General features: G+C 36.6%; 1 protein-coding gene across 1 annotated transcript in view; it reads left to right on the top strand.

Annotated features, from left to right (window-relative positions):
* The window catches only part of DCC (DCC netrin 1 receptor), a 631926-nt gene that overhangs the window by 409019 nt on the left and 197241 nt on the right, over nucleotides 1–25666 (top strand). The window contains exon 14 of the mRNA XM_042961575.1: nucleotides 24320–24461. Coding sequence (XP_042817509.1) covers nucleotides 24320–24461 — 142 coding nt within the window. The remainder of the gene's footprint in view (nucleotides 1–24319; nucleotides 24462–25666) is intronic.

Here is a 25666-nt window from a genome sequence, read left to right on the forward strand (position 1 = left end):
ACATCAGCGGCCATGCTGGCATATTTATAGCCAGTGGGACTCCGGGTTACTCCACACATTTGTAAAGCCACCAGCTATGATAGTCCATGTGATGGCAATTTTCTGCTGCTGAAAAGGTCCCACAGAGGCATTCAGAGAGAGAGAATGGCATATTCCAGGATCCTGGCTGTAATATTTTTTTGCTTCTTTTGAGAAATAATGGGGACTATGTCTTTTTTTTTTTTCCAGTTAGATATCCTGCACTTAGATAAATAACTGGAACTGCAACAGGAATTTTGTTTTTTTCTTTTTCTTTTAAAGAAGAACAGAGAATAACATGCCTTTCTTTTAAGTATGTTGATCTCAATAAATAACAAAAATTTAAAAATATGCACAGTCACGTGACTGGACAAATAGTGTGTATATGATTCTTAAGATATGAGCAAAAGTACAAACTTGCAGATATTTGACATTATTTATATAAACCATCTGAATAATTCATCTCATGGCTCTTTCACTGACGTACTTGGGACTTATATGGGCCCAAGATGTGGGAATGTGTACTGGTCTCATTTTCATGAAAAGACTGGAATTTTCCTTTACCTAGAGAGAAAAACTTTCATTCAGTTTGGAACTAATATTCACTTTGTGAGGTAACACTGCCATACAAAGTTTCTACATGATTCTTAGATGGGCAAAATAATAATTCAATGCACCATAATGTCTCTATCTATTCTGTGCAATAACAGACTTTATTATAAAGGCCTGTGTTAATTCCTTTAGTTGACAGGATTAATATTTACTGTTTCTGTATGGATATGGTAGAGCTTAAGCAAGTTCTCTTTCCTGGCTTTCTGTGGTCCTTCCACTCCCTCACCTTTAAATCTGTTGTTAGCTTTCAAAAGTCCTTCTAGATTAAAAGAAAAAAAAATTGCCTAGTGATGTGACTGTCTCATTTCTTTTTCTTTTTTTTATTTTATTTTTTAACGTTTATTTGTCTTTGAGAGACACAGAGAGACAGAGCGTGAATGGACGAAGGGCAGAGAGAGAGGGAGACACAGAATCTGAAGCAGGATCCAGGCTCTGAGCTGTCAGCCCAGAGCCCGACGTGGGGCTCGAGCTCATCAACCATGAGATCGTGACCTGATCTCATGGTGCCTGTGACTCTCTCATTTCTTAACATAATTACTTTCACTGTCTTGTGTTGAGAACTCACTTTTTGACTCAATGTTTAGCCTTACACAGCACTTGGGTTAGGGTACTCATAAATGCTTTACATCTGCTGCCCCTTTGATCCTCGCATGACGAAGCTGGTGTTGCTATTCCCGTTGTGCAGATGGGGGAAGTGAGGGACAGAGAGGGTAAATAACTTGCACCCAAGAACTCCCAGCTGTTGAGTGTTAAATCTGAAATTCAAATCTAGGCTATTTTACAAGCTTGTGGATTAATCTCTTCATGACACTGGCCTTGATTGTTGATGAATGAATATGAAACCTAGAAGTTCCATCACAGGAGATGCAATCTAGTCATATACAAAGTGCTATTTTTCTTTTCTGCAAGCATTCAGATTCAATATTTGTTTTTGTTTTCCCAGTATTGGATTTATTTTATGATAGCCTAGAGTCTCATTACTGTTTACATTTCAGAGATTTTTATGGGTTTTGTTGTTTGTTTGTTTGCTTGTTTTAGAACAGTATATCGAGAAAATAAAATGTTAGGGGTGCCTGGGTGGCTCAGTTGGTTAAGTGTCCAGCTCTGTATTTCTGTTCAGGTCATGGTCCCAGGGTCTAGAGTTCAAAGCCCACATTGGGCTCCATGCTGAGTGTGGAGCCTGCTTAAAATTCTCTCTTTTTCTCTGCCCCTCCCCCTGCTCAAAAAATATTCATAAAGTTGCAAAGAGGGTCATTTCACATTGCAATACCAAATCTTCTTCCTAGCCTCGAACCTTCGAATATCCATCTGATTTAAATTTCTTTGTGAAGAGTTTTGAGTAGGATGAACATTGGGGCATGCTCTGGACTTACCAGGAATTTTGCTCATTTTTTATGAACCTCCCCTATTTTATTTATGTTATTACCAAGCTTTTAGCACAAGTGCCTTCATCTTTTACAGATGTCCTCTGGTATGAGATATTTTTTTTCTTTCTCTCAAAATCAATATAAGTTAACCTGTTGAAAAAAACTGAACAAACTTGATTATTCTGGTTCATAATGTTGCCATTACGAAAAATTTCCAAGACATCTCAGCTAAAACACCTAAAATGTCCCTGAAGCCTCTATTTTCTTAATCAAAACCTGAAAAAAGTTGGACTAGATTAAGAATAAAAACTATTGTATTCATATGAACTATATGAAATCACCATTTTTAGGTCAGAAAAAAATTGATTATTTGCCATTTCATATGGCTTAACCTAAGAGATCAACTATTTCATTATCTGATGTTAAATATTTATATGTATTTATAAAGATCTTCGTCGTTTTTGAGGATCAATAAACTAGGGCTACGATTAAGGTTGTATTTATGACTTTGCTCTAAATTTAATAGCCCTATCATTCTTTCTGATTTTAATAGAAATTAAGATTAAAATATCATGTGGTGATCTGAGTCTCAGTCCCTCTATATCTGTAAATACTTCTTGATTGCTAAGTAATAGAGGAGATTAAAAAAAACTTTGTCTCAGACAAAGACTTTGTCCCCAAGGACTTTGCATTAGGTTTTAGAGTAGTCTTCCATGCACACTTGTCCCATTTGGACTTGTGGACCTGTGGCTATTTGTTGACACCTGGCATAATATTCCTTTTTGATATGTGTTGGAGCCAGCTGGGACTGCCTCACAGAGCCAACTAGTTAAATATTCAAGAATTTTGCAAGGTGATCGTGAAACCATTGCCAGCTTGAAATGGGCCACGGTAGAAGTATTAGCCCACAGAAATTAGCAAACACTACCTAAGAGGGCTTTTTTTTTTGGTCAGAAAGCCAATTTCCCAGTCTGCTTCTGGAACTCACATGGCTGGCAGGTATAGTAGAATTCTTAGCAAGCTTTATATCTGATTATTACACACGGACAGTTAATTAAAAGTCCAAAACAGAACTCTGAACAGTTGTGCACAACTGGTTGGTGTTGAATAAAGAGAAGTTGGAGAAGTGTAATTTGGACAAAACTCTTTCCTTTTTTTTCCTTTTCTTTACTTTTCTCTTCTCTTCTTTTCTATTCTTTTAAGTTTATTTATTGGGGCACCTGGGTGGCTCAGTTGCATCTGACTTCAGCTCAGGTCATGATCTTGAGGTTTGTAGATTCGAGCTCTGTGTTGGACTCTGAGCTAACAGCCCAGAATTTGCAACCTGCTTCAGATTCTGTGTCTCCCTCTCTCTCTGCCCCTCCCTTGCTCATGCTCTCTCTCAAAATAAGAGAGCACAAGCAGGGGATGGGGTAGAGAGGGAGAGAGAGAGAATCCCAAGCAGGCTCCACGCTGTCAACACAGAGCCTGATGTCAGGCTCAATCTCACAAACCATGAGATCATGACCTGAGCTGAAATCAAGAGTTGGACGCTTAACGTCTGAGTCACCCAGGCGCCCCTGGACAAAACACTTTCAAAATGAAAACAAATGCTCTCAGTTTAGAGAGTTGGCTCCATTTCTTTTTGCCAGTCGTTTTGGGGACACAGATAACTTCAGGGAAGAGATGGCTCTTTTCACCATGTATGACATGGCTCATTTTGATAAGCATTTCATGTATGAATTCTAACAGGCATCCTGTTAGATTATGATTTTTTTCTTAGATTATGATTTCTGTTTGTTTTTGTGTGCGTGCTTACATATCCCACTTACAAAACAAAGATAAAGCACAGTTGTGTCACATGGCTGGTAAAGTGTCAGTAATCGGTAGTAATTAAAACCCAGGCCCCGTTGACTTCATGCTGTCCTCTCTCTACCTCACTGTTACTTAAGAGCACCTGATGAGTAGAACCAATAACCCGAATGGCATCTCCTCTCTTATCCCTTATAACATCTGCCCCAGATAAGATAGCACACATTAAAGAGGCAAGAATTTTACAAAGTTTCTTAGAGATCTAGAAAGTTAATGACTTTTATAATTCACACCCAACAAACCAAGAGTAACTTTGCTTCTGTATCCTCATTTGCAAAATATCTGCAATAAAGGAAACTGAATAGGAAAAGCTATTTAATATCTTTTAAATTTATTATGGTACTAAAGTGTTATATAAGTGTGGGACATTAGAAGTTAATCATTTCTGCATGTTAACATCTCACACCCTTCCTGCTATTCCCCACTTTCAGACGAATTTTTAAAAAATATTTCTGTCTTTAAAGTGAGAAACAACAAAATAGGGACTCTATTTTCATCTCGAAATTAAGATATAAGATCACAGATGATAATACTTAGCCTCATGTTATTGAATTTGTGCAGGGAGCGAAAAAGACGTCTAATTAAACAATGCTACTGAGGACAAAATTGAAAGGCCTGCACTGAATGACCCTAGTCATTAATTCTAAAAAAAGAAAATCGATGTGTGAAGAATGTTGTCTGGTGACTTCTCCTGGGTTACCTTTTCCAGAATATTCAGTGGCTATCTCCCATGATCTTTACATAACTTGCTAATAAACAAAAGAGTAGGAGACATAAAAGAAGAAATCAGCAAATCAGCGCTGACCTAATTATTGCACAGTGAATGTTTTTACAACTGAACTGCAGGCAACTTACGAGTGGGGAAATAGTTTTGTCCAAGCATTTCAATATTTCATATGAATCATAAAACTCACAGCAAAAAGAAAAGAAGAGTTCAGCCACAATTCATGAATAAGGTAAAACGTGAGTTCAAAGGGTAGAGATGTTTAGCTGTAGGTTGCCTATGACATGATAAAGTGGGACAGAGAAGATGAAGTTGCCATCTGCTTGGTTACTGACAAGTGAATTCTGATTTACTCCATGGAAGAAAAAAGAACTTTTTCTTTCTTTCTTTCTTTCTTTCTTTCTTTCTTTCTTTCTTTCTTTTCTTTTCTTTTCTTTTCTCTGTCTTTCTGTCTTTCATTTGTTCTTTCTTTTTTTTTTTAATTTTTTTTTTAACATTTATTTATTTTTGAGACAGAGAGAGACAGAGCATGAACAGGGGAGGGGCAGAGAGGGAGGGAGACACAGAATCGGAAGTAGGCTCCAGGCTCTGAGCCATCAGCCCAGAGCCCAACGCAGGGCTCGAACTCATAGACCACGAGATCGTGACCTGAGCTGAAGTCGGACGCTCAACCAACTGAGCCACCCAGGCACCCCTCATTTGTTCTTTCATTTCAGACTCAGTCTCTTCATTTAAGAGATTGATTTAGAAAGAAATTGCTAATTTGATCCATGTTATTTTAAAGATATTTTCGTAATATTTCATATATTTCAATGTAATTTTGAAAGCAAAGAAAAGATAGTAAGTGAAGATAAAAAAAATTAAGAGTAGAATGTCCAAAGGTAACTTTTTGGTTATGCTTCTTCTGTTGTTCCCCTAGACTTCTTCCTTTATACTGAGACACAGAAATTGAAAAGGAAAATTAAGCCATGGGCCAGTATTACAATCATGTGTAATTCAATGCCTATATATATATATATATATATATATATATATGCCATGATTGTTACTTGTTTGGCATTTACTTAAATTAACTTTTCATTAACTCCACTATGAGTTTGCCAACGCTAATTATGGTGTGCCCTGCTTCATCAGCACCCAGCATAACTACTATGACTTGAAATGAAATTTGACTAAATGAGGAACTAAGTCCTTTAAAATACTTGTTTATTAATTAATTCAACAACTATTTATTGAATGCATTCTAAGTTTTAGACATTATGGTTGGCACCAAGGATCCTAGGGTAAGAAACAGCAGAAAAGTTTATGAACTTAAGTTCTCAGGAAAAAAAAGACATTAATCAAATAAATACATAGAAACTCAGAACTGTGATGATCAGTATCAGAAAAAGTACATAGTCCATGAAAATAGTACATATGTTCTCATTGAATTTGGGGGGCTTAAGTAAATAAAAGCTATATAAAAGATTTTTATGAGACCTTTCATAAACTTCATGCCTAATTCAACCATCCATCACTTATATGCAATAGCTCAGCAACCTCCACCCCCTAAAGAACACCCTGTGTCGTCTGGAACCATGTTTTGGCATCTAGTTTTGTTATACAAGAACCGTTTTTAAAAGGATTTGGATTGGAGCCTTAACAAATTTCACATGGGCTTTATTAGAGCTCTAAGCCAACTGAGCTCTCTGCAGATGAGTTAGCCCCTAATCATACCTTACTTTCTAAATGTCCTCAAAAGAAGCACTTGAAAAGCAATGGAGTGTGACTCAATTGCTCTTGTAAACTTCCTCCTTGTGGAAGCCGAATTTACTCCAGTCTTTTACCATTGCCATCTGCAAACATTTGTGAATACCAAATGTACAGGGCATTGTATCAGTGATGCAGGAGAAAAACAGATTGTATTCAGGTCCTTCTGGAACGTACTTCTCACTTACAGTGAGACCCACACATGTAGTGCATTTCTGCACTTTATAGGACTTCTTTAACTACAATCTCAGTCCAGAGGACTTGGTATATATACATAATAAGAGTGGAAATGAATTGAGAATTTGAAGTCAGGTGATGGGCATATTGGGATCCATTATACTAATCTGATTTTTTGTGATGCCATTATTTTTGTAATATCTTTATCGAGTTATAATCCACATACCATAGAATTTACCCTTTAAAGTTATATATCCATCACCACAATTAATTGTATATTTTATCATCTCTAAAAATATCCTCTGTGCTTTAGCAGTCACTCCTCATTTCCCTCCTATCCCCTATTTCCATCAGATGTAGGCAATCTCTAATCTGATTTTTGTCTCTATAATGCACATTTCATACAAATGGAATTATATTATACACCATGTGGTCTCTTATGAGTGGCTTCTTTCAATTAGGGTAATGTTTTCATGGTCCATCCATGTTGTAGCATCTATCAATATTTCATTGCTTCCTATGGTCAAATAATATTCCATTGTGTGAATATGCCACATTTTGTTTATCCATTTATCAGATGTTGGGTTGTTTCTACTTCTGTTTTTCACCATATAAATAATTCTTCTATGAACATTTGTGCATGCGTTTTTCTGTGATTGTATGTTTTCATTTTTCTGGAGAATACCTAGAAAAAAATTGCTGAGTCATAGTTAATTCTACACTTAGCCTTTTGAGGAACTGACAGAGTATTTTTCAAGGAAGCCGCACAAGTTTACATCCCTATCAGCACTGAATGAAGATTCTAATTTCTCCGCATCCTGACCAATATTGTTATTATCTGTCTTTTTGATCGTAGCCATCCTGGTGATTGAGAAATGATATTTTATACTATTCTAATGTTGTATTTGCTTGAAACATTTTATAATAGAGCTTCAAAAAGGAAATAAATATCAAACTCTGTATGTTTAAAACAGTCATTTGCACAAATATTTCATTTATACCAAAAATGGTAGGGGCATCTGGGTGTCTCAGTTGGTGAAGCATCTGACTGCCGCTCAGGTCATGATCTCATGGTTTGTGAGTTCAAGCCCTGACTTGGGCTCTGTGCTGACAGTGCAGAGCCTGCCTGGGATTCTTTCTCTCTCCCTGTCTTTCTGCCCCTCCCCCATGTTTATGTGCACACTCTCTCTCACAATAAGTAAATAAACTTTAAAACTCATGGTAGTTTGCACACTAGAATGTTTGCAGCTATGACTTAGTTTTAAGGTATCTTAGTTAAAAAATGACTTTCTTGGGGCGCCTGGGTGGCTTGGTCGGTTGAGCGTCCGACTTCAGCTCAGGTCATGATCTCAAGGTCCGTGAGTTCGAGCCCCGCGTCTGGCTCTGTGCTGACAGCTCAGAGCCTGGAGCCTGTTTCAGATTCTGTGTTTCCCTCTCTCTCTGCCCCTCCCCTGTTCATGCTATGTCTCTCTCTGTCTCAAAAATAAATAAACGTTAAAAAAATTTTTAAAAATGACTTTCTCCTCTTAAAAATCTTTTCGAAATAATTATTTAGGTTTTTATGTGTCTAAAAAACAAAGATCCAGTCCAAGATCTCTTTTGAAGATGATTGTTGAAGGGTCTGTCACATTTGTGACAAAGGATCAACATACTTTTCCATTTCTAAAAGGTGAATATTTAAAAAAACAGATTAGAAATGGGGCTCTATTGTTATCTATTGTTATTTAGGATCTTCTTTCTCAGGCTTCTTGTTCTGATAGACAATGGTTTATTCTATATTACTTCCACATCTTCCAAGGAAATGGCAGATTAGTTACCTTTAAAAAATCACTGGTTAGCTTTTCTCCATGTTGTATAATTTAAGGAAAATCTGTTAACATTGCTTAAAATAAAAATTTTTTTAAATATTTTATTGAACTGGTTTTAATCTCATTTTTAATAGACTAATTATTCTGGAATTGTTTTATTCTTTTCTTTATAACCCAGTGGTGCTCATGCAGATATCATTTTCAGTAATCAGCCATAGTGTAATCAGTAATTAAAATTGTAGCCAACTACAGGTGCTGCTAATTGTTAATCAATTAGACACATAATGATTGCATATCTAATTGAAATACTGATTGAAGTATTGATAGTTACTCATGATTTTTTTTTTCAAAAGTAAACTATCTCTTCTTGTTCTTAAATTAGAATGAGTTGTTGAGATTATGTTCCTAACTACTCTGAGTAGCTTCTTGGAACTTTGGTGAGCAATGGACCTGTTCTTTCTGCATGTATAAATAAAATTGGTACAGTTGATCAGAATTGACCTGACTGGCTGTTGAATAAGTCTGTAAATTTTAATTGGTTCATTTGCATATTAACAGGCAGCATTCTGCAGATGGTTCTGTGGGCCCTGAGTATCTGAATTTGGCAAATTTGGGGACCATTATATAGGAATGTAACAGTCATCAAACACTGATGGAATCCCTGTTTTGCCAGGAGGCTCCAGTTGGTATCACTGTCAACCTGCTGATCAGTCTTTACGGGAATTAATTCGCTCACATATTTATAACAATTTAGTAGTTATGATATCTGCATGACCAAAAAAGATTTGTCATTTATTCCTTTTGAAAAATGATTGTTGAAGTTCACAAGACAGGCTAAAGCTTGGAAAAGAACATTTTGTCTATACCATCATAATTAAACATTATTTTGTACTTGCATTGAATCATGTGAATGGAGGAAGCTTAGCAAGAATAACCAAAGGCAGAGCAATATTGTTTGCACTTCATGATTCATCAAATAATGACCATTCTAATTTAAAGGCATAAACTCTGAATATAAAGCCAGAATTTATTTTCCCAGAAGGAGAGCATATGTCATTATGCTTAATAGATTTAGGAAGGCCAATCCACTAACAGCATCATAGACTCTGTCGCTAGAAAGGATCATGCTCTTCAAGGAAAGTGTTTTAAGTGAATATGACTCTGTTATAACACCACACCTGGAACATAGCAGGCATTCGGGATGTTTGTTGAATAAACTAATAAAGAAATGCATGTAAATAATGGCAAGATTTTCCTTGGGCATTAATCCAAACAGAACAGATCATTAGCAGTCCAAAAAGATTTTTAATTTTAATTTTTTTTAAAGCAGCAATGTAGTAATGCGACCACTGAGCTCTTATTCATGATGTCAATGATGTTTGAGATGAGACAAGCACAGCATCCTCTTCTGTCTGCTGCCATAATTCACTTATTAGGCTAAAAATGAATTTCCAAGTAAAGTCTGGGATAAGGGCTGAAACTTGGGAAAAAAACACAACTTTGAAATTTTACTGCATATTTAAGGATGCGTGAAAATCGGTACAAATACCATTCTTATTCAAGGTAATAGAAATAGAAAACCTGAGAACTGCTGTGTTATCACTCTGTCTAGTTGTGTGATGTAACATTTATTAACACGTTGTATATGACATTGTTTTTAGTCCAACTATTCTGTTGACACCTGTACATTTATGGTTTGGATGTAAAGTATAAATAGTAAGTTATGTCATTGGTCGGTCTTCTGGCATTACCTGAGCATTGAATTTGAGAACAATTCCACTTACTCATTCATAGAAGGAATATTTCTCAAACCTTCATTTCCAGTAAGAGAATACCACAAAACACTTGTGATTCTGGAAGCAGCCAGCTGTTATAATGAGTTATGTGAATCTGACCTATAATCTCACCTGACATTTGGAACTCAAATATTTTCCCTTATTTCTCCAACACAATTAAAATATTTAGTCTCACTTCATTTTATGAGACATAAATAGCTATGTAAGTACTCTGTAATTACTGTACATTGTAACAAATGACCTCATAAATACATTGTAATGTCCCGTGTAATTACATGGTAAGTCATGTCTTTGAGATGACTGCTCTGAGATTGAAAGCCTGCTGGTTTCAGAGATTAATTACTTAGGGCCTAATTTGACAGTTTGCTTGAAGACATGCCTCTGTTAAATAGCCACATCTGCATTTTTTTTTTGAGAAAATTGTTTCATAGCAACATGTTCCCTTATTTAATATAGATCCAGGCGTATATGTTTATACCTAAATATTGGACATGCTTAAATTTTGATGTACATTAAAGCAAAAAAGGGCATTGTTCTGTATAGGATGAGATTCATGTGTAATCATATTTCTTCTACCAAACATTAGAAATTGTTTTGTGACAATAATTTTAAAGCCTCTGGTTTTATCACTCTAAAACAATTTTTAGTATATAGTATTGTAAAAATTTTGGTTTTTATTCTTTTATTGACCATTGTACCACCCTTAAACTAATATTTCATTTTTTAGGAGACCTATTGGTGTATCATGATCATTTTAACATGAGCGCCCTACTGGAATTCTCTGAGTTCCTACTGATCATTCTTCTTCTTCTTTTTTTTTTTTTTTTAATGTGTATTTATTTTTGAGAGAGAGAGAGAAAAAACAGAGCACGAGTAGGGGAGACACAGAATCCAAAGCAGGCTCCAGTCACTCAGCCATCAGCGCAGAGCCCAGTGTGGGGCTGGAACTCACAAACTGCAAGATCATGACCTGAGCAGAAGTCGGACACTTTAACCGACTGAGCTACCCAGGCACCCTCCTACTGGTTATTCTTGATAAATACATTTTATCCCATATGTGAAAACATTTTCAGGGTGCCTGGTGGCTCAATCAGTTGAGCTCCCGACTATTGATTTCGGCACAGGTCATGATCTCACGATTTGTGGGATCGAGCCCCATGTAGGACTCTGTGCTGGCAGGGTGGAGCCTGCTTAAGATTTTCTCTCTCTCTTGCCCTCTCTCTCCCTGCCTCTCCCCCATGCTCATGTGCTGTCTCTCTCTTTCTCTTAAAATAAATAAATAGACTTTAAAAAAATTCATATGGTATAAATAAATATTTAAACTCTTATCTCTTTGCCTCAATTGCTTAAATATCTGGTGAAATCAATTAGTCTGTAGTTAGGCCATTCACCTTACTGCTTAAAGAGTATCTTGGTTTCCATGTTCTAAAACAAACAAAAGAAATGAGAAATAAGTGGACACTGTATTTTCTGCCTTAAATTATATATTGGTCTATTTTCTTGTGCCTTTGAAGGGTATAATTTTACATATAACTCTGCTGATGTATTTGTGTTCTGGCTTTCCTAACTCTAGTTCCTGCATCAAAGCTATTACATTGCTTTTAGTAGTTTTATTTAGTAGAAATGAATAGTCTGAGAAAGGACCTAGTGATCTGAAAGAGTTAATGAGCCTCCCTAAACATCCGGCTTACTTCCAGGGAATGACTTGGGTACTGGAGAATAAAGTCTATTGATACTGACAAATTCTGAAATGTATTACTCCTAAGATCGCTTTATCATGAACTCCAGGGAACAACCAAATTGCTTTATCGTAATGGAATTTTGTCAAAATGTGAATACCTCCTAGAAATTACATTCCCAGTTTCTAGGACCTAGAATAAAATAGGCCTGGCTACTAGGCTATGCATAGCAAATTATCACGTGAAAAAATGCTATTTTAAATCCAGGGGTTTACAAAAAAAAAAAAAAAAAAGCCAGATACATACCAGTTCTCCCTTTCTTTTTTTTATTCCCAGTAGTATGAACTGTAGTCTGTATTAGGGAGTGATTTTCCTGGTTGATTTAGGAGTATTCAGTTAATTTTATATAGTTAGCCAAGAAAGCCTGGCTAGCAGGAAAAATTAATTGATTTTTCTTCCATTTCTTCCCATAATAGAGGCCACGCATAGTTACATACCTGAGAATCAACTCCAACAGGGTTTCTGTAATCAACAGAGAAAGCATCGTTTCTATGCCCCACTCAACAGAATATGGTAAAATCTACCATAACAAAACCACCTCTTTGCACATTGCACTGAATGGTGTTTGAGTGGCAAAGAAATTTGTTTTCCAGGGAAATGTAATCTAGTTGTGATCAGATGAAGTGTTTATGAAGATAACCTACCTCAATGAGGATCATTCATTCATTTATATATTTTTATGTCTTCAATACACAATCATATAAGGTCAAAGTGACCTGATAACTATACTTTTTGAGACCTTTCTTCAGTTTTCAATGTCCTTTTGTGTTTTCAAAACAGACATACATGCTACTACCACTATTACCACTAACAATTCTAAAATGAAAATAAAATAAAGTAAAATAAAATACAAAAGAGTAGAACTTTGTGTTTTACAGTGTTTTTATGTTTCTAAACTAACTGGTTATCTCTCAACAAGGTGAGAGAAAGAGATGGTCTTGTGATGTACGATTGATACAACTACCTCAATGGTTTCTAACATCACTTAGCAAATTAATGAAAAGCTGAGATGCTTTCTGTCATCCATCTTATACCTACTGAATATCTTTTATTTGGAAAATACTATTCTATCTTTCTCTAAACAATTCAGAACTGCATGCTAGACAGAACATCCAGTAAGATTTTTTTAAGCAGAGGCTATAAGAATTAAGGAGGTCCCAAGGGTGCCTAGGTGGATCAGTCCGTTAAGCGTCCAACTTGATCTCATGATCAAGTTGATCTCATGGTTTGTGGGTTGATCTGTGCTGACAGATCAGAGCCTGAAGCCCACTTGGATTCTGTGTCTTCCTCTGTCTGTCCCTCCCCTGCTCATGCTCTGTCTCTGCCTCTCAAAAACAAATAAACATTAAAAAAAAAGAATTAAGGCAGTCCAAAGTATATTTCCATCTACCTGTGCCTAGGATTTAAATTTATTTAACATTTAGAGTTAATTCTTAAATAGATGACTAGTATTTACTGTGTAGCATACATATGCAAATTAGGAGCCACAGTTGAGTTGGGGACACCACTGGAAAAGCTATGGACCACACTCAACTATTGTCCCATTTCCTCCTGATAGAATTTTGAGCCTCATCTTTAAATTACACAGAAATATTTTTTAAATATTGCTTTGAAAGTATGCAAAGTACTAACTTAACAGACTGCCCAGTTAATGGTATACATGGGATGCCCTATGTCTTTATGGACAGTGATGGATTGATGTTCTTACAGTGCAGGTTTGGAAACCTATTTGACCTTAATTTACTGGTTCAATTCCCCTCTGCTACTAAACTGAAGTGAGTTAGGTAAGGGATTAGTTTCCCCTTTTTTCCTTGGAATTGTCAAGGTTGAGCTCTTAGAATTTGATTACAGGAGCAGGGAAAGTGGTGGCATGTCAATTTCCCAGCATCAAATTAAATTTAGCCCAGTTTACTACAAGAAATATAAAAATGTGCATATAATAAATAGAGCATATTCCAGATGCCATTTCTCACTGTGTGTTTTTTTTTTTTTTTAATCTCATATGTGCTCACTGTCTACACCTGAAAAAGACAGTGGTGTGGGATGAATGGGTGTGGAATTCAGAGCCAATATCAGGAGGGCTGTTCCCCTCAATCAGGAGTGAGGAAGGTGATGAGGGATGTTCCTTCAGGAAGACTAGTCATAGTATCCAGAGTGGTAGAGAGCAGCTGTACCTAGTGGGTGGAGTCAGAAAGGGCTGACAAGGATTTTCAGGTGGTAAATCAGGAGACCAAGTAGGTTTGGGGAGTTCAGAATGTGAAAGCAGGTAATGCAGAGATTCAGAAAGGTGAGTAACTATTGTCAGGGAAGTCTGCCAGCCTCAGATTCACCAAGGAGATAGGAGCTCCTGGAGGACTCAGTCTTGGGCGTTTTGGAAGAACTAGGCAGATTACCAAGGTAAAACAACATTGAACAAGATGCATGGCAGCATTCTCATCAGAGAAACCCAGTCACTAAAACTAAGACCCAAATCAAGGTGGGTTTGCAGTATATGATTTGAAGTTGAGCAACCTGAGAAATTGTCCCAATGTGGCTTAGCACAACATAACCAGGAAGGGGATTTTTCCAGAGTAGCCATAAGTAGGGTTTAATCTCCAGGTAGGACTCCCACTGGCACTATGAGGACCTAGGGGCCACCAGGACAGAGATCAAAGGAACACTATTTTACAACTAAACTAACCTATTGATGTGGAAACCTTTGTATTATTTCAAAGTCATTAAACAAGATCACAACAGGCTAGATTTCATCATTTTTAAATAAAACAAAGCAATGTTTCTTACCTGAATTTAGGACACAAAATTTTATTTAAAGTCAAGTATTTTTCAATTTGTATATAAACATACTTTTATTATTGCACAAATGTGTAACTTAGACCTGAGTGGTACTAACAGACTTCACTCTGGAAATGTGTCACACAAAGTTATTTGCAAATATGGCTTTATGTCATTTTGGATAATAGCTGCCTACATGAACTGAAGAATGCCAATTTTAGTATGCTATCCAGCTTTCTGACTTCACTTATCACAAGAGATTGCATATTTATGATAGTGAAGTAAAAAACATGTCAAATCTGCAGGAATAGTATATATCTGCAGGAAAAATATATATAGCACTTACTAATATTTTATCAACATTTTATCAAATCCATACTTGGTTAGTCCCTTAAAGTCCCATAAAGTGGTTCAGAAAAAGGCAACACTTTTTTGGAAATTGTCCACACAATTATACACATAATAAAATTTTAAATACTGTTGAATTAGTGAATTAAGTTCTATTCCAGTTCAAAATTCAATTTAGTTTATTTCAGCACCAATGAAATATTTACCAAGTATTTAGATAAATATCAGATTTAATCATTAAATTGTGTTATTGTATAATTTTGATATTATTGAGGTATCATTTATTCTAAATGATAAAATTAGAAAATACCCTTCCCAGTATCATTTATTCTAAATGATAAAATTAGAAAATACCCTTCCCAACATTAACTGGAATATTATTAATATGGGTAGCCTTTAGTTCTGCATCCTCTGTGAAGTGTCATTTATTGATACTACTGGCAGGTCCAGTAAACTTTTTTTTTTCTTTTGAAAGTAGATTGTTTTTCAGACAGCCTTATCCCAGAAAATGTATTATCATCTACCAAGTTGCTTTTTCCAGAAACCTGAGAGTCAATATTGATGACTTTTCCTTCCTTATGTGTGACATTCAACAAATCACTGTGTCCTGTCAAATCTACCTACAAAAGTATTTATAGCATTTCTTCACTTTTTTTTAAGTTCATGTATTTACTTTGAGAGTAAGATAGCATGAGCCAGGGAGGGGCAGAAGGAGAGGGAGAGAGAGAATCCCAAGCAGGCTCAGCATGGAGCCCAGTGTGGGGCTCAATCTCACACCCTGGGACCATGATCTGAGCCTAAATCAAGAGTCGGATGCTGAGCCAACTGAGCCACCCAGGTGTCCCAGAATTTCTTCACTTTTTCACATTCCTCTAGTCTCCATTGTATTCCAGCGTCTCTTCTTTATCACCCATGCTGGAAGGGTCTATAGGCTACAACAAGAAATGTCAATAGTAATCTACAGAGTAAATTGCTCAGTAAGTATTCATCGAAGAAAAGGAGTTTAAAAGGTGTTACTAGGTAATTTATCTCTCAGTGCTCCTCCTGATGTGTAGAAGAAAAGTTGTTGAGCATTGCTGCTGTATGGGGTCTTGCTTCTTTCTCTCTGACCCTTGTTTACTTTTTCCTTTATTCTCCCCCTCTCCATCTCTTAATCTCTTGACCCTCTTGCCTCACTCTTTTTCTCTTTACTCCTTCCCTCCCTTGAAGTTCAAGAAAGTTCCCTTCCTCTCCTTTAATCCACACCACAATCCTTTTGAGGTAGGTACCTCCCATATTGCAGATGAGCAAACCAAGGCAGAGAACTTAAATGTCCCACTCACTGATAAGGAAGGTAACTGATATGGGTTGGGTGTGAGAAGGGTAGTACCTGGAGGTGTGGGTATCAATCGGTTAGCTGTGGCAATATTCTGGGAAATGGTAAACTAAGGTCTGAATTACAGCAGTAGCAGAGAGAATGTAAATAAGGGAATGTAAGTAAGATGAGGGATACAATAAAAAGAGATTCTTTAAAAATGCCTATGGGCACTCTCATGAAAAGTCATAGGGTGTCATGAGTACTGAAAGCATACTTCATTCTTCAAGCAAGTTCATGTGAGATTCAACAAGTTACCAGAAGTACAGAACAGAAATAAGGGGCAGAGTTCAAAACTTATATTCAAGTAAGTTTCAAGATCCTTAGATTCCTGCTGTGCTGGCCAAAGCATTCTTCTTTCCTGCTAGGACCTTCTTTCAAATGGTGCCCTTTAATTCCCTTCTATGGGAATGCTATCCAGATGAAACCACTTTAAAAAAAAAAAGGCTCATTCTACAGCCACTGACCATGTTTGGAATGGGGCTTGTCTTTCTCGGCAGTCCACTCTATCGAGAGTAAAGTAAAATGTCACTGTGCAGTGGGATATGTGGACTTAAAAATAGAAGCTTGTGAAATGTGGCTTCTGAGAAAAATTTGGGGTGATGGACTTACCAGGTTTTGTTTTCTGTTTTGTTATTTACTACTCATATGCTAGAGTAAAGGAAAAATAAAGAAATGAATTAATGGAGCCCATCAAAAGGAGAATACCACATCAACAAACTCAACAGGGTTATCTCAAAAAAGTTAGAAAATAATGGCCAGGAAGATCTTTTCTTTTCAATCACTAAACCTAACTGCTCCCACCGTGCTGACTTGAAAACTAATTCATTTTTATGATAATCAAAGAGGAGATGGAAGGATTTGAGGAAGCGAAATTTTACAGTTCTTCTTTTATTTCAAAACTGGGGGAAAAAAAATTAATCCTTGATTCAAGATAGAACACTTCAACAGCTTGAAAAGGATTAATTTCAACCTCTCAAGTAATGAAAGAACCAAAAGTCAAGTCACAGCTACTAGAATTGATTTTTCAAAAGTCGAAGGTCATGTGTTAAGTATTTTTAATAAAAATAATTACTAGGCTTACCCATGAAGACTAGGTACAAGAATGTTCCCCTAACAGTGATAGCTTTTGGTGGCTTTGTGGGGGGATGGCCAATGAAGTCTAAGCTACTGAGCACTGACAGAACAGGTCTCATACAGAAAATAAGATACATTATGCCATAGAATTAGAAAAATTTACTGAACACTTTCAATTAACTTCCCAAACCAATATAATTTGGGACATCTAGCCATGTCTGCAGAACCTACAAGGAAAGAATTTGACGACCAGAACCATTAGCCATCTGCTGGTGTTTGCTTGAAATCGATGAGAAAGCATAAAAGATGCTAATAAACTTAGCCGCTGCCCATATATGAGGATGAATACAAATGATGAAATTACTTCCAAAGATGAATGATAACCATTGAGGGGGTTTGCCTCCTGGCATGTAGAGTGTATAACTGATTCTATTAATTAATTGCTGTTAGACATTGATAGTAAGGTATTGGCTATGTGGGAATAATTTATACGATCACTGAAAATCCTCGAATGTGATCAAGAAAAATTATTATCTGTCAAAAACTAAATATTGCTCATGTAATCATTAGTATAATTAAGTTTTCCAGGCTTAACACGTGATTTACAATCATCTGGTAGACATACTAAGCACAATTATTCTCCATTTCTCAATATGTGCATTAAGATTAGAGTCATTTATTAGACTTACAAGAGGTCACTCGTCAAAGACAAGGCAAAGCACTAACTGGAAAACATAAGGTTCTACCTCTTGGTCAAAGTTTAATGTCTTCATTTGTATTTTTGTTTTCTATTTGAATTTACTTTTGACTTTAAAAAACAAGCTTGTAGGGGCGCCTGGGTGGCTCAGTCGGTTAAGTGTCCGACTTCGGCTCAGGTCATGATCTCACGGTCCATGAGTTCGAGCCCCGTGTCGGGCTCTGTGCTGACGGCTCAGAGCCTGGAGCCTGTTTCAGATTCTGTGTCTCCCTCTCTCTCTGACCCTCCCCCGTTCATGCTCTGTCTCTCTCTGTCTCAAAAATAAATAAACATTAAAAAAATTAAAAAAAAAAAAACAAGCTTGTAGACCTTAGAAAATAACCCTTCGTGGTTTGCCAAGGGCTACTTATGGGAAGGCTGATTGGGTGTATTAAAAATTAATTATTTAAATTCAGTTTTTATTCCTTTTGAGAATGTTTTGTAGGACACTTTGAGTAGAATTGCCAGGTATAAGTTCTATGATTATTTTAGCATAAAATAATAAAAAAACATTAGGCTCAAACATTAGATAATCTTTCTGTGATAGTATGAGATGACTTCTACCAATCATTTAACTCTGTGCCTCAATTTCCTCTTTGGTAAACTTGTAAAATGGTAATAACATCTTTCATGGCTATCTTGAAGTATTGAAAAATAAAAGTAAGATAATTGTGGAATATAAATATAAGGTATAACTATTCATCAAATCCAGTTTTCTTTGCTAGTTTCTAAGATACTTGAGAGTAAAGAACACATCCACATATGTGCATGTATGTGTGTGGAGTGGAGAGAAGGAGTAGGTGAGTGTATGTGTATTTAAGGCTATGCATTCTTTGAGGTCCAAGGACATTATATTACTATTTTATTTATTAGTTTGTCTCCCAAAGAATTAGCCAAATGCCTTAAATGAGTGTATTGATCTAACATGTCTCCTTTGCATGTCCCAAAAGACTTTTAACTTTTTTCCAATCTACCTTTCCATTACATTGTCCTATATGTCCCATTTGTTCCTATTTGTCCCAGTTGAAGGTGCTATACATTGTCATGATAAATTGAGCTTGCTTTTGATATCCTCTTTATTTTAAATGCCTTTTCTATCCCCTAGGTAAAGTTCTACTCATATTTGAAGTCTTGACCATGTAAAATAGAATTAATCTCTCTGTCTATTATATTCCATTCTATTTTCTGGGACTACCTCTTTTAGCATTTGACACTTTGTGTTTTCATTATGAGTTTGTGTGTCTAATTTCCTCAGCCAGAATGGATATACCATGACTTATCTGGGTATTTCCATAGTCCTAAAGATGGTGAAGATGGTGCTTTCTACACAGCAGAGGTGCAGCTAATCTATTTTGAGTGAATTATCACTGAATGAATTAGTCTCAGCCTCTTGAACTCTCATGGGAGGCTGTATTAAATAGTAAAGAATGCCAACTTCAAAGTTATATAATCTCGGTTCAAATCCTGCCTCTATCACTTGATGGCTCCATCAGTTTAAGGTACTTAACCATCTGTGTCCTAATTTACATGGTTGTACAAAAATTGTAACAATAGACTTGAATTCATAGGGTCATTGTGTGGATAAAAAACCATAACTCATAGGTGCTTAGACCATTGGTACGTCTATAGTAAGGAAAAAAATAGTGTTAAGAAATATTTTTAAGAGTGGCATTTAGTTTGTCACATTTAAAGGGTAATGAGGGTGAAATAAATAATCTTAGTAGTGCTGTACACTTTCAGATATATTCTGACTTAAATAATCAGATTCTGATTATTCTAAATAATTCTATTTAGCTAAGTTCCTCTAAAATTATTAAAATGTGCTTATTATATAGTTACAGTTGATCTTTATTATTTTGAGAGTCTGTATTTGCAGATTCACCTACCTGCTAAAATGTATTTGTAACCCCAAATCAATACCCCCGTTGCCTTTACAGTTACACCCATGACCATGAAACAGATGAGGCACACATTCTCAGCTGAGGTTGAACAAGGAGACACTCTGTCTTTTTGTTTCAGTTCTCATATTGTAACCAAGTGTTCTTTTTGTGGTCAAATAAGTGCCACTTTGGGGGGGGGGGCATTTGTTTATTTTTGCTTTCTGTCTGTGAGTTTGGTATTTGAAATGCTCTCCAACTGTAATGCTGAAGTGCTGTTTAGTATCGCTTATTCCAAGAGGCTGCGATGTGCCTTAGGGAGAAAATACATGTGTTAGATAAACTTCATTCTGGCATGAGTTACAGTGCTATTGGCCATAAGTTCAATGTTAATGTATCAACAATAATAATAAATAGGACGTCTTTAAACAGAAACACACATAAAACAAGGTTATGTATTGACAAGTTGACAAAAATGTTGTAATGAAAGGCTCATAAGAACCTGCACCTGCATTTTCCCCAAGAGCAATGTTACAATATTTGCAAATTCAGTGTTTGTGGCAACTTTATAGAACATGGCTGCTGCCTCAAATGATGAGAACTGACTGTAGTTTGCATGTCATTGACATGTTAAAAATGTTTAGCAAGTAACTGACTTTACCCAATTTTTTAAATCCTTTTACAAAGACACTTATTTGTAGAGCAATAGCTAATCTGTAGTGATCTAAAAGAAGAGGCTCAGACTGGGGTCTCCCTGGAGAATATATTGCCACACCTCTGCTGCATTTCCACATGATTGAAACAGTATCAAAGTTGCCCTGGGGTTGTAGGGGGCTGGAGGAGTCGGGAAATCCATTCTGTGACTTTGTGCCTGGCCTCTTTCTGACAGTTGTTTATTTCTACCACCTCAAAAGAACAATTTTGTATGTTTATTTTTAAAAATTAATTTAAGGGGCACCTGGGTGGCTCAGTCAGTTAAACGTCCGACTCTGACTTTGGCACAGGTCATGATCTTGGGGTCCGTGAGTTCAAGCCCCGTGTCAGGCTCTGTGTTGACCGCTCAGAGCCTGGAGCCTGCTTTGGATTCTGTGTCTCCCTCTCTCTCTGCCCCTCCCCTGTTCACACTCTGTCTCTCTCTCTCAAAAATAAATAAAGATTAAAAAAAAATTTTAATTGATTTAAATGTTCATGGTAGTGTTATATGCACATTCATTTTCCAAATAGGTGTATAACTAAAACCAAGACTCTTCCTCCCCAACCTGGAGGAACTGGAGGGAGTTCCTACTCCCTCCAGACTCCCCTGTTCATCGCTTTTCACTATCCTTTCTTTTCTGGAATTTACCTTAATGTTTTTCAGCAATTGTGCTTAGGTAGCTGTCCTTTAATTCCTTAGTTTTAATTCACAGGTTTAGGTATCACCTACTGATTTATTCCTAGGTCAGGAGTTAGCACTCTGGTACACTCCAGCCCTACGCCCAATCATCTTCCTGCTTTTCTCCTCCTACTCTTCCTTCTCCTCCTCTGCATTTTCATTGTGATCCTTCTTCTCTTCTTCCCTGAGGCGTAATTAATTAACGTGAAATGCACAAATCTTCAGTGTTTACTTCTCTGGTTGTATTATTTCACTAGGGCTGCCACAGCAAACACCACAGAGGAGGAAACCTAAATGAACCACAGATAATTGCTTTCTCACAGTTCTGGAGGCTGGAGTCCAAGATCAAGGTGTCAGCAAGCTTGTTTCTTCCGAGTCCTCTCTCCTTAACTTGCAAATGGCTCCCTTCCTCCACCATCTTCACATGGACTTCTTCTGTGTCTCCGTATTTCCTTTTCTCAGAGTGACACCAGTCATACTGGATTAGGTCCCACACTGATGACCTCATTTAACCTTTTGATTTCTTCAAACCCCCTACCTCCAAAACACTCACATTCTGCGGTACTGGGAATTAGTATTTCAGCATGTGAATTTCAAGTGGGGGCCCAATTCAAACCTTAGCAATACATTTTGACAATTTTATCTACCCATGTAACAAATGTGAAAGGAAGATGCAGAATGTTCCCATCACACCAAAAAGTCTCCCTCTTTCCATAGCCAATCAGTTCCCCAGTACAACTGCTGTAGGCAACTGCTAGACTGCTTTCTTTTACTATAAACCCATTTTGACTCTTCTTGGACTTCATCTAAGTGGAATTATATAGTATGTGCTCTTTTGGATTTGTGTCTCACCTTGTGTAATCTTAAATCTTTTCAATTTTTCCTTATCATATTTCTGAGAATTCCATTTTTTTTTTTTTTTCTGTTTTGGAATCTCTGTTTCTTGGATTTCAAATCTTTTTCTCTCAGTTTGCACTCTTCTTTTCCTGAAATTTACCCTCATTAGACTCCTGATAAAGGGAATATGGAGAGATGTCTTTGAAACCATGTATTTCTGAAACATCCCTATACTTATATAAGCATATATTCTTATACTTGAGTTATTCTTCCTTATGCTTGATAACATTTGTATAGCCTTGGAATTATAGGTTTAAAATACTTTAGGAATAGAATTTTATAAGAACTCTTCTATTGTTTTCTAACTTTGAATGTTGTTGAGAAATCTTTCTCCTTACCGTTTTTACTTTTTATGTGACCTGCTTTCTTTCTTCCATTCTGGAAGCTTTCCTATCCTCTCTCCCCCAGGAGGCTCTAGTATTTCACAGTAATGTACCTTAATGTAGTTCTTGTTCATGTATTGTGTCAGAAAATCCATAATCCCTTTCAGACTAAAGTCTCAAATCTTCCAGTTCTGCAAGGTTTTTACTGCAGGAAGGAGTTCTGGTTTTTGTTTTGGTTCCTTGCTAATTTTCTGCCTTCTATTTTTTTTTTATTTTCATTATTTCATCTTATTAGTTGGATATTGGAAATTATGGACTAAACTTCCAATTTCTTATCTTTTTTCCCCCAAATTTCTATGATCATCTTTCTATGATCATCTTCCCCCCACCCCCGGAATTTTAGAAGATTTCTTTCCATGCATCTTCCAGATAATTTATTGAATATTTAACTGGTTAAACCAAACTATAAATGTCATAATATTTTTAAAAAATCTTTCATTTTTCCTGTATTTCTATTCCTTTCACAGATGTAATATCTTATCTTAGATTATCTAAATATTAATGACAGTTTTGGGGATACTTTTTCTACTCCAAGCATAATGTTGTCTCCTTCAAGGGCCATAATATTGTGGTTTTTTTTTTTTTAAGTGTATGTATTTATTTTGACAGAGGGAGAGAGAGAGAGTGCACAAACAAGGAGGCACAGAGAGAGATAGAGAGAATCCCAAGCAGGTTCTGGGGCTTGGTTGTATTTTTTCCTATTTTATACTAAAAGCTTTTTAAAACAAAATGTCTTGTAGTCTTACAATGTTGGTTAACATTAAAATGAAATATGTACTAAAAAGCTGATTCCAAAGTGCATGAGTGGATTAAGTGGGAGCCTCATTATTGGGGCATTAATTAGAAACCTGGCTACTGTTTTCTCTAGGGCCAAACTTACAATTTTCTCTAGAGAATTATTACTTGGTATTTGCCTGGGCAAAATACATCTGGTTGTCATTGCATTGAACACAGATGATGAAAGAAGACTTATTCTCTTCGACTTAATAACCCTTGCCCTCATCTGTACTCTCTTCTGTGCCTGATATCTCTGAATCTGTGGACTCTGTTTCAGTGTCCCTAAAGGATAAAACTCCCAGTGACTCCAAGGACACTGAGGGTTAGTAGATTGACTTTCCTAGATGTGGGTATGACTTTCAACCCATCTTTTATTTCAGCACCATGCTTTAGTCTTGTCTTTCAAGGTATTTAGGACGCAACAATTTCTAGCCCTCCCTGAATTTTGTCATGGAAATCACCTTGTTATTCTTTAGTATCTCTTAGGGAGTAATTTAGGTTTCATCTTTCTCCTTTGGCTCAGCCACCACACTTCCCTCGGTTTGCATCTCTTAAATATTTGTTAACATCTCTCATCCTTAAGACTACTAGTCTCTATTTCCTTATGGTTTTTTACTCTTGAGAACATTTTACTGTCATTTTAGTGGCATTTACAAAGGAGAGGTGATCATGCACATAATCAAATGAATTGTGTATTTTTGTCAAAATCATACAAAAAGGGACACTGTCAAATTGTAAAAATGGATTTAATTTGGTTATAGGGGCTAATCCCTAGCACTTCTTGCCTCTCTGTTTTATTCCTACTTAAGTTGGGGTCATTTCTTTGACCCTGCTCTGTTGCCCTTACTTTCTCCAATGTTTTAATTTACATCTTTTATTTTGCAGAGTATCAAAGTAAGCTGGCTGCCTCCTCCATCAGGAACACAAAATGGATTTATTACCGGCTATAAAATTCGACACAGAAAGACGACCCGCAGGGGTGAGATGGAAACATTGGAGCCAAACAACCTCTGGTACCTGTTCACAGGTCAGTGTTCACATAGTGCAGTCTTGCAAGGTTTTTATGAGTTAAATGCTTTAGGAATAAAATATGCTCTCACTTCAAGGAAACATTCTTTTTTGTTTGTTTTTTCCTGACAGGTGACATCTATTGGTCTGAACAAGAATAACCTTTATATTTTTAACTTGATATCTTTGTAATGCTTTCAGTACATATTATGGTCCTGGATCATACTCTTATAAATGTATCGTAGATCTTTTAATCCGTATTAGTTTCTCAGCATTGCTTATTCAACAACAGCCCCTCTGTCAAATAACTTTTAACTTTTTAACTAGTAACTTTAAAAAGCTATCTAATCAGGGGTTCCTGCGTGCCTCAGTAGGCTAAGCATCCTACTTCAGCTCAGGGCATGATCTCTTTGTTGGTGAGTTTGAGCCCTCCATCAGGCTCTCTGCTATCAGCCTGAAGCCCACTTTGGATCCTCTGCCTCCCTGTCTCTGCCACTCCCCACTCACTCTCTCTCTCCTTCTCTCTCTCTCAAAAATAAATAAACATTTTTAAAAAGCCATCTAATCAAATGGTTCCAAGTTTAAGTCACTTTGATCCCTTTCCCCCGAATCTCCAGTGGTGAGAATGGGGCTGGAAAATGTGGAGAGGGTAGTTTAGGAAATAAACAGATTGCTCTACTTTCCATAAACATAAAAGTAAATTCACTTTTGTAGCAATATTGGTGGAATTCATAGTAGGTCAAGCTTCGTTATGAAAACTGGAGTATTCCATGCAGTTTTCCATGCAATATTTAGAGAATGTGTTTTATTTTACAAAATGAATAATCATATATATTTTTTTTAACTATTGGAACTATCATGCCCATCCAGGTTCCTGGAAAACAGTCTGAGATATGCTTTCAAGGCAATGCCTCTGGGGGTGCAAGCCCAAGAAAGCACGCATGAGGAAACAAAGAAAGGGACCAAGGAAGGAGAGAAATCTTTCACAGTGGCTATCATTGAGCTGGCTACAAGTTTAGAGCAAACACAGAGTTTGTTCAGCCTCATGAGGTGTCTCCTGAGAGGCCGCATGAAGTACTATGTATCATAGTCAGTGGCTGGATAGGAAGTATGAGCAGTTCCTCTCTTGCCTATCATTGGTCTAAATCTGTCGATAGGCTGTTATCCACTCTATACCTGCAGACAGCACCTGAGAAGCCAGAGCATCTGGCGAGTATGCAAATA

Source organism: Panthera tigris, chromosome D3 (genome assembly GCF_018350195.1).
Source record: "Panthera tigris isolate Pti1 chromosome D3, P.tigris_Pti1_mat1.1, whole genome shotgun sequence".
Classification (NCBI taxonomy): domain Eukaryota; kingdom Metazoa; phylum Chordata; class Mammalia; order Carnivora; family Felidae; genus Panthera; species Panthera tigris.